The 9,667-nt window shown below is 41.3% G+C and overlaps 1 protein-coding gene and 1 long non-coding RNA gene across 3 annotated transcripts; both read left to right on the top strand.

The window, feature by feature from the left end:
* Positions 1 to 3,269: 3,269 nt before the first annotated feature.
* On the top strand, positions 3,270 to 4,581 carry LOC121711790. 2 transcript variants are annotated; one of them, XR_006032437.1, is made up of 3 exons: positions 3,285 to 3,343; positions 3,455 to 3,507; positions 3,956 to 4,581. It is a non-coding gene; the product is annotated as an uncharacterized LOC121711790 (long non-coding RNA). The 2 variants fall into 2 exon arrangements; XR_006032436.1 differs by lacking the exon at positions 3,455 to 3,507 and having other exon boundaries at positions 3,270 to 3,413.
* A 2,653-nt stretch (positions 4,582 to 7,234) lies between these two features.
* LOC121711764 (leucine-rich repeat extensin-like protein 5) lies at positions 7,235 to 8,572 on the top strand. The gene is made up of 3 exons (XM_042095597.1): positions 7,235 to 7,317; positions 7,435 to 7,487; positions 7,577 to 8,572. The coding sequence occupies exons 1-3, from the start codon at positions 7,295 to 7,297 to the stop codon at positions 8,326 to 8,328; spliced, it is 828 nt and encodes a 275-aa protein (XP_041951531.1). The 5' UTR covers positions 7,235 to 7,294; the 3' UTR covers positions 8,329 to 8,572.
* Positions 8,573 to 9,667: the final 1,095 nt, after the last annotated feature.

The raw sequence follows: 9,667 nt of genomic DNA, 5'->3' as shown, positions 1-9,667 counted from the left end.
TACGAGCAATGATGAGCAGTGCTGCCCACGAAAAAGCCCTACATTGTTCAGTTGACCCTCTAACTTAAGATGCATTTACATTTCAAAGACATTTGATGGTAGTCTTATTTTTGAATGTTGCTGGGTATTTTGGACCAGTTTCCCCCGTTTAGATGTTGACTTATGCTAATATTCCTCTCACACACAAATCTCATAAATCTGTCACCATGTGGAGCTCTTTATTGATAAATGAGTCTGCCATTGATATCAGATGCAGTTCCCTCTCTCTTCAGCCTAATTCTGCTTTGTCTTGGCACACCCTTGGTTATATAGATGAAATATGAGTCAGGTCATGCTGATACAGGTCTGCAGATACTGCCTGATGCATTGAATTGGAGGCATACCAAGGCATAGCCTTTATAATAACACCACAACCACCGCCTGAATAATTATGCCTGCACTCACCGAGCTGCTGCACCTCTAGGCTTCCTACATCGGACCTCCCCAGTACACCAAACACAGGTGAATTAAGGCAGTCTCCATCAGTTCGCGCCTCTCCCAGACTACCTCAGGGGGGTCAGCGTAATTGTTGACTTGGCCCAGCGTTCGCAACTGAGAAATATTAAATCTTCTCATTTGATTTGGACTGTAATTATGTAGTAAAAAAAAAACAAATGTGGTTGGAGGCTGTGAAGCCGTTGCCTGCCGGCTGAACCAGCTTTCATCAAGTGCAGACTGGCTTAATTACAGACTTGGTGATCACTCATCCCTCGCGCCATGTAGCCTCCTGTGTTGTTTTTGTTTTTAGAGCCGTGTGCATTCCTTTATTTGGTGCTAATCACAAGGCAATTGTGCTGTTTGCAGTGTCTGTGGAGGGGAGCTTGACATTTAGTCCACACAGACAGTGAACGGCAGAAGACTGAGGTGGGAAAAGAGAAACGCTAGTGTAGCTCATCCCTCTGGAATTTCAAGGCTAGTTAAATGCAGATCCCCTTTTTTGGGGGGGGATGTTCTTTAATGATAAGGTATTCATCGCTATAGTAGCAGGCAGACAGACCTACGTGAAGGATGAGTCAAAAGGCGATTGTGTTTTAGTTCAACAGTAGCAGACAGAAGTGCTATTGTTCAGCATTTGTCAGAACACTAATTTCTACTTTGAAGGACTGAAAGGGCCGTTTTTCTTTCCATGATACAAAACGATGTTCATAATCCTACAAGATAAGCATGTCTTCCTGCTTGATCAAATGGCTGTTGATTGCGAATGGTTCATGTTTGTACAGTATGTACTGCTCTACCATATCATGGATAGTTGGAAATATTCTGAATATTTCTGAATATAGGTTCCTGGATATGTGTGTGTCCACAAGGAGAGAACATAAGGAGCCATGTTTACAACAAACTCCTGCTCATTTTCACAAATGACTCTGCTTGACAGACCCCCATGGCGGGGTACATGAAAACCCATATTCACCTAACACCATTTGGGCCTTTCTGTGAACCTTTTGTTTTACCCTGTGGATGCTGACCATCTGGTTCATTTGTTAGTGCAAGATGGGAACCATGTCGCAGAATGGAACAATGAGGTGGACCGTACTTTTGCAGAATAAAGAGTGTTCTTTTAAAAAGCACACAAACCAAGGAAGCTCCTGATAGCAGCATTCACATTCGGTAATTAAAAATATACAACAGTTCCTAAGCAGACCAAGGGAAACCAAAAGCAGTAAGCAGCATGGTCAAGAACTCTCTAAATGGACTTAGGCGGTGATGGGCAAAGTGGGGAAGGGTTCTTCACTGTCTGGTGGCCGACCCCCTCGTGTCTCAAGTGCAGGTTTGAGGAAGAAAGCGGGAGACCCCCTACGCGTCTCGGGGTCACCGAAAGAGTGTCTGTATGGTACGTCTCTCTTTGTGCACGTACACACAGAGGTCTTTTATGATGTTTCCATATGTTTTGGCAGGTGGCTGGAATTGAGACCAGCAGCAGGAGTAATTAGCCCTCTTTGTGACCAATGGGATCTTGTTTTGTTGTTTGATCAGCCCCCAGTCTCATTAGGGTGCTTCAAGGCCAAGGGGATGTGGAAAAAGAGGGACTCATAGAAAATGCTGGAAGGATCACGAGGACAGAAAACGAAAGCTGATGGGCAAAGAAATCCACCTCAGAAATGGTAGACAAGAATCCAAAAAAGGTTAAAGTGTGATAGTGTCAAACATTGATTGAAACAAAAGAAAAAAACAAAAAGTGACAAAAAAATTACAAAAAAACGGTTGGTTTTGTTACAGTAGAAGATCAGTATGTTGTTTCCTTCACTCGGTCACTTATCTGGCCGGAAAAAAAGCTTCCCATGTGCTGGCAAGAGAATCATAAAGGTGATTAACTGAGGTTGCTAATTAAAGATCAATGAGGCCTCTTTTTAAAATGATTTGTGACATGAGTTAGTGGCCAGACGGCTCTCTAATGACATCAGGCAATGTCCAAGAGACAGATGGCTTATTGATTCACACCATAGCTATCTTAAAAAGACAGTAAAACACCATTACCGCATTACTGTACTACACAGAAAAATAAAACACTTTGGTTACTTCAGTAGTCCTGACAGAGATACACTCACACACACAGCGCGTCTCAGTCTGATGTCAATTAAAAGAGTGATTAGACTGTGATCAATGCATATCTGTTACTGTAAAAGCTAAGTGAATTATACCAGCCAATAATTGTTGTTCATAAATATCACTGAGCTTGATTTTAGAGTAGAAGAAATACATTCAATTAGCATTTGTCTTCTGAGTATACACTTTCCATCATGACCAAGGAGATGGTAAGAGCACTTCTGAGGCATAGCTCAATATTAGCAAGTAACTTCAATGGGCCACAACAACGTCACTATTATAATTCCTCCTCTTAAACATGCTGAGGTGGTCTATGGTTGGTTTATGGCCATAGCTAGTCTAATTAGTTTCTGTAATATATATCCCAGAACCATCAATGTTTCTGAAAGGTTTTACTCCAAGTAAATCAGTCTACTTTTCTTGTTCTATTTACAGCACAAATTAGTTTAAATATTCTGTTGTAACTGTTATATTTAGATCACAATGTTGATTCTTCCACTTTGGCCACAGGTGTTGTTCCCTGATATTAAAACAACGTGGAAAAGTCATTCATTCAATCAATCAATTTTGCAATATAATGCAAGTATAGATTCAGAAGAATTCGGTGTGTACCTGCTGCACTCCAGATCAGTGATCACCTGCCCCTTATTAAGCATCCCAGCTGATGTTTATAAGACTGACTGGAATTTGGCTGGATAGCAGTTCTCATCAGACTTGCAGCCCTTGGCCATGTCTCTAGGTAGAGAGGAGCTGTTTACCTGTACGTCACAATGGCAGTCGGAGTGGGGTCAAGGGTCGAGTGACTTTTTCTGAGTCTACGTTCTGTGCAGGTGAATTGAAAATGATCATTAACAATGTTCTTTTATTTTAGACTTTTCCTACTATCTGCATTGAGTTGGTGTGTCTGTGGTGACCCAGTTAAAGGTAAAATGTTACTCTCTGTATTTATTGTAGATCTTTGTGGAAGTAATACTTATTGTTTGCCCTGACATTTTAAGATCACTACAACAGCTAGTCTCAGCCAACTGAGCCTGGACCCAATAGAGAGCCATATTTCCCCATTCAAAAACTAAGAACTTTACTTCATTGTAAAAAAAAAACTGTTCACTTTGTGTGACTGATGCTATTTTCCACGTCTTTTTCCAACCATGGATTTTTTGGAGGAAAAAATGAGAACTGAGCACATATCCTGAATTATTTACACCCAGCTTGTTATAGTCGCTCCTACTCATCATGCATTGGTGTTAATTAAACGTGATGAGCTAGGATGACTGGACAATGTCAAGCCATGCTTTATCACTTATCTTGGATTTCTTAATTCTGTCTTTGTCTCTGCCTGTCTCTGTTTTCTATTTATGAACATGGCCATGAGGACTCCGACTTCCATGATTCTGGAGACCTGATTCCGCCCCCTCCTCCTCATCTCTTTTCCCAGAGGTCTCTGAGAACAGTGGACCTGAGTCCAGCAGTTATGTGTCGCCACTCTGGGAGGAACACGATGACCAGTTCTTTCAAATGTTCCTCGCTGGTGAACTTCCACCTGGTACCATAACCCATTTCAGTTCCACCTATGAGCATGGCCACAATGCTTAGACTGATGTTGGCTTTGAGAGGGTTCCTCCTCCTGCCCCTTAAAGAAGGGCTCCTTCTCACCAATGGAAAGTACAGAATGATTCTAAAATGAACACCAAGGTTCCTCAAGGTATTTTACAGCCCTTTCTAACATCCAAAAAGGCAAATGCTTGAGCAAAAGCTCCCGTAAAGCAGCCTTCAAATCCTAAGAGAAATTAGCATTAAGTGTCCATCTCAACACTAGACAGGAAACCTAAAGGGGGGTAAGCCACATTGTCTGTAATTTGCATTTTCACTCTGAAGTTGAACATTGTTCTAAAATGTCTAATTTACCTCTTAGATGGTGGTGTATTTGTTCTGCAGTGACTGCCACAAAGATCAACACTTTAAGCCTTGAATTCAATAAACTTTAAGAACTGGGAGTAATTTGGTTGCAGTGTCTTTCTTGGGTTTCCAGGGGGTATTGTCTTCTATAGCCTACTGTTGCCATGAATGAGGGAAATGGTCAAGATGGATAGATGGGGCCCAAGGCTCCTATTGTTTTTTTTTTTTTTCCTCAAGTTTTTGAAGTCTAACGCTTTCAAATGTCAGTTATTAGTGTTGATGCAAACACATATTTAAAGTTGACTGCTGCTTAGCAGGCACTTTATCCAAAGTGACTGACTAGCAGTGGCGGGTTCGGGAATTGAATCTAGGTCAACCCAATAGTTAGTCAGTGACGTTACTGCTTGTCCACCACGCCTGGGAAAGGTCAGCTGACTAGAGAATATTCTAAAGCCTCTCTGCTTGTTTGCCAATGTAATTTAATTTTATACATGTCATTATAGTTTTAAAAAACTACAATTTAAAAACAAGACATTTTACAATAAAAAACAAAAACATGTAGGTATAGTTTTGCTTCGCTTTACTGGTTTCCTGTAGCATCACAATTACCTTCAGTTTGCTTAATGGTGTGACATGGATACCTTTTGGGTGGAGGGCAAGTAGACAAGAATTTAAGACTTAAATCTAAGGGCAAGATTTCTACTTTAAACATGTGTATGACTCCTAAAGAGGAAAAAAACAAATGCGGTAAATTCATCCTGCTCCTACAGATCCTTTTCATTGCACAGGGTTACCCAGAGAGACAATTTCTTGTCATGGCTTTTATTTTATTGAGAGCGGCCCTGTTTCTCCTAATGGCCTCCTTACACCAAACGACTTTGACAAGATTTGGGAAAGATTCTTGAAAGATTGACTAATGCCCCCCATTCAGGCTTTACTCAAAAGACTACAATCTTTCCCAAATCTTGTCAAAGTTGTTTGGTGTAAGGAGGCCATAAGGGATCCTTATGAGAAATGAGGTGAGGTAAGAATATCGAGTAGAAAAACAATATTTTGAGAACTAAATTGGAACTACAAACTGCCAAACTACATTAACACACAACTACATTAACTACATTAATACATGTGATACAAGATATCAGAAGGTTTGGTATTAGACCTCTGAAGTTCGCCTACAAAAAGGAACCAAAGCTGCAGTCTTTGCCCATATGAGTTCCGGCTGTTAATTGAAGCTAATTACCTATGCCAAGTTGCTTTGCAAGTTAGCTCTGGGGTGGCAAAAATCAAAATTCGCGATCTTAACATATACCGAAGATCACAGTGCCTCCTCAAAGGCAGAAGACAAAAGTGTGTAGAGTAAAACGTCTGCATTTTAGATTTCTTCATTCCCATAATAGTAACAGTTGCAATAATTTAAAATATCTAAGTTATTTTCCCATAGTAGGCTAAAAATCACAAGATATCAGAGCTCCTTATTCACCTTATTCCGTGCACAAACATGGGGGGGGGGGGGGGGGGGGGCGCCATCTTTGTCCGCGTTGTACTTGAACTTCCCATTGAGCAGTATATTTCCATACCAAACAGATCAGATATCTGCGAGGAAGTTCTATAGTTTCTATAGTTATTTTGTATATTGTGTTGGTATCTGCCACAATGTATATTGTTGTCTCTATTGTACAGTATGTCTGTCTATTTGTTGAATGTATAGAGCACCTACCAAAGTCAAATTTCTTGTGTTGGTATACTTGGGTAACATGGAGTCTGATGTTTATATATATTTTTAGACCTTTTGTATTTTGATTATTTTATATTAAAGTTATAAATCCCATCAATTTTGCCTGTTCATTAATTCCTGCAAATATATAATGATGTATTCCTGCTCATGCAGTTTAAAGTAATAATAAAATTGGTACGCAAATTGCAATGTCAGGGGAATGTTCCCTAAAGGTTGCAACGGTTAGGGAACGTTAGGGGAAGGTCTATGAAGGTTGCAACGGTTAGGGAACGTTTTATATAACCAACCAACTAACGTTCCCGGAACATTCAGCAAACTTTCCATGAGAACCAAAACTTACTCAAAAACTAACCTTCGGGGAACGTTTGGGAACCAAAAACTAACGTTCCCGAAACCAAAAACTATGGTTCCCTCTGGGAACCATAAATTGTTAGCTGGGTTAGGACGTGTCTGTAATACGGCCCTGAAGTGTTTTGGTTTTAACATTTTGGACAGCAAATAATCAGATTTTGGGTATAAATAAAGAAAGCACTTTATAAGAATATATTATGACAATTATGTATTGACATGCTGTGCTGAGAATGGCCAGTCTGTCTCTAAAATATCTCCTTATGATACGGGAGGCCACCGCCGCATATCATCTACTCACTCCGTAGAAGTGAATAGCCTTGGATGGCGAAGTACAGTCTTGCCATCTGACCTCCTGATGGCATTTTTCGTTTCCTCCCAAGTTAGCCTCAATCCTCTTGTACTGTGTTATCTCAATGAAGCTAATTAGCCGGAACTAGCCGACCGTTAGATTGAGCACAAGGTGGAAGAAAATACATTTCTAAAATGGGTGTAGTGGAATAGTCTAAGGTGAATATGGGCAAAGATGGTAGCTTTTTTTGTGGTGAAATTCAGATGGAGTCCTGCGTCAACACATATATCAATAATTGATGTAATTATTTTCAGCTGATCTTCATTATTGATCAGTGTGTTTGATTGGCTGGTGTCTACATGCTCCTCTTTATACTCTACAGAAAGCAACAGGAGACACAGTGGGATAGCTTGAAGTTTGTTTGGGAGGTGTTCACAAGTATGGGAGGCACACTAGTGTTATGGTAAACTCTTTGTTTTAATAACCTTCTTTTATGGTTTTTGTGCTGTGTACAGTCATGACAAGATTACAAACTGCTTAAACAGCTGAAATGTTTTTATTTATATGTTTTTCTCTTCAGGACTTCTTTTCTCAGTGTCATGGTCTGGAATGTTCATGGCGTTCCTGCTAAAGGTAAAGTCTTGGTCTAAAAATCTCAAATGCTATTATACAATATTTTAACTGCTTTCATTTACTTTGGGATTTTCCCCTCCTTATTTAAGGATTGAATGGTCCACAACCACAAGCTCAGCCTGGTCCTGAAGGAATAAATCCTGTAGATTCCAACGATGTTGCAAACATGGCTGGTTGGTATTGGGAGGGACATGATCCTGTTGATTGGTCTTGGATGGAATCTCCCATCTCTGATAATGATGATCAGCAGCCAGGTCCACCTCCACCTCAGGCCCCTGGTGCTGGTGCTGCTGCTGAGCCTGATCCAGCAACGTCTTGGGGGTTTGATCCTGAACCTGTGCCCTTGCATCCTTCTGTTCCTGATCCTGACACAATCCTGGTTCCACAATATCCACCAGGTCCACCAGCACCACCTGAGCCATTCTACAAACCTGGGAAAGTCATCCGTCTGTTTTCAATTTATGAACATGGCAATGATGAGTCCGAGTTCCATGATTCTGGAGATCTGATTCCGCCCCCTCCTCCTCATCTCCCTTTCCCGGTGTCCTCTGAGGACCGTGGCCCTGAGGTCAGCAGTTATGTGTCGCCACCCTTGGAGGAACATGACGACCAGTTCTTCCAAATGTTCCTTGCTGGTGAACTTCCACCTGGTACCATAACCCATTTCAGTTCCACCTATGAGCATGGCCACAATGCCTGGACTGACGTTGGCTTTGAGAGAATTCCTGTACGGTCAGCACAAGCTCCAACTCCCCATAGTACTGTTAAAGAAGTGGACACCCCAGTTAAGATACCTCAACATGAGTCTGAGACTGTCTCCAGTCCCAAGCAAACCTGGTAAGAGCTGCAAGAACCAATGCCCTCAAGTAGATTTGCATGTACAGTACTGTAAATGATTGGTGTGGCCATGTGTTGTCCCCCATTCAATGTGTTTGAGTGCTGCTCTGCTTGATTGTAATGATTATGATGTACGTTTGCTTATAACTCAACCTGCAGGTTTGGTGCTTGGGTTATGGATTATGGCTCCTATTTGGAGATTCCAGGATCTGTGTTCTCTTGATTCTCAATAAATTTTGAACTTAAAACACTTGTGTAGTTTTGCTTAAATTCTGAAGTGTTGGTGCTTCAGCCCTCATGTTTCACTAAACTAAACATCTACAGTAGTTCCTGCTTGATGGTCCAATGCCTGTAACTTAACTTGCTCCTTGAAGGGTTGGTTAGCTAAAGTGAGCACTACCACAGGCCCCTCAGTTAACCCAGCCTTTGGATAGCAGCAGTTTCCATTATTTGAGTAAAAGCCTACAGTCACTCTGCTCAAATCTTGAGTCATGAAGTTCTGGTTCTGAAGTTCACATTGGATTTCTCTAGTTCTCTTATTATACAATTAATGCTGAGGTGAAATGTATTTGGTTATCAAGGCTATTTATTTCTTGATTTAAAAAAAAAAAAAGGGTCCACACTATTGTTGGGTGTTTGGAGCATCTGAATTTTCTTTTGGTGTGTTGTCCTTCATGATTTTCAATCTGTTGCCAATTCAGACCTCACCTCTTTTAGAAATAAATCCTGTCAGTTTCAACTATATTTGGCATTCTGGTGGCTCGAGTCAGCATTGGGGCAATTTCCGACACTTGAGGCCTATTTCCTGACTGGCTCATTAGCATAGCATTATGGGAGCTCAATGATTTTCTTTTGTGCAACCTTCATCTGTGACTGCTCTGTATGGAGTTGTGGACCACCAGCTGGAAGTACTTATCTTTCTCCAGTTCAGATTCTACCCATCCACGGCTATATCTGGATCATTCATTTAGCAGGGTGGGTGGGAGGTGGCACAGTTTTCTGGAATGACACACAGTTGTTATTAATATGGGTCATCTGCATGCAAGTTGAATTGACCCAGCCTTGTCCATTATGTCCCGTGTCATTTTCGACCTTTTTCACCATATCGGCATGCATGTGGATCTTGGCAAACTCTCATTCCGTCAGGCAAGAGGCCATTTAAACAACTTTTGCCTGGGCTTGGGGGAGGGGGATAAACACAAGCACACCCCCACACACGCGTGTGTGCACACACAGAAATACACACACACGCGCGACAAGACCAAAAGCCGCCACTAGAAATTTGCATGGTGCTCAGTAATACATTAGTGAACATCACTTGGCAATCTGTTCATACCAGCTTA

This window comes from Alosa sapidissima, chromosome 6 (genome assembly GCF_018492685.1).
Source record: "Alosa sapidissima isolate fAloSap1 chromosome 6, fAloSap1.pri, whole genome shotgun sequence".
NCBI lineage: Eukaryota > Metazoa > Chordata > Actinopteri > Clupeiformes > Clupeidae > Alosa > Alosa sapidissima.
This window is presented reverse-complemented; position numbering and strand designations above follow the sequence as displayed.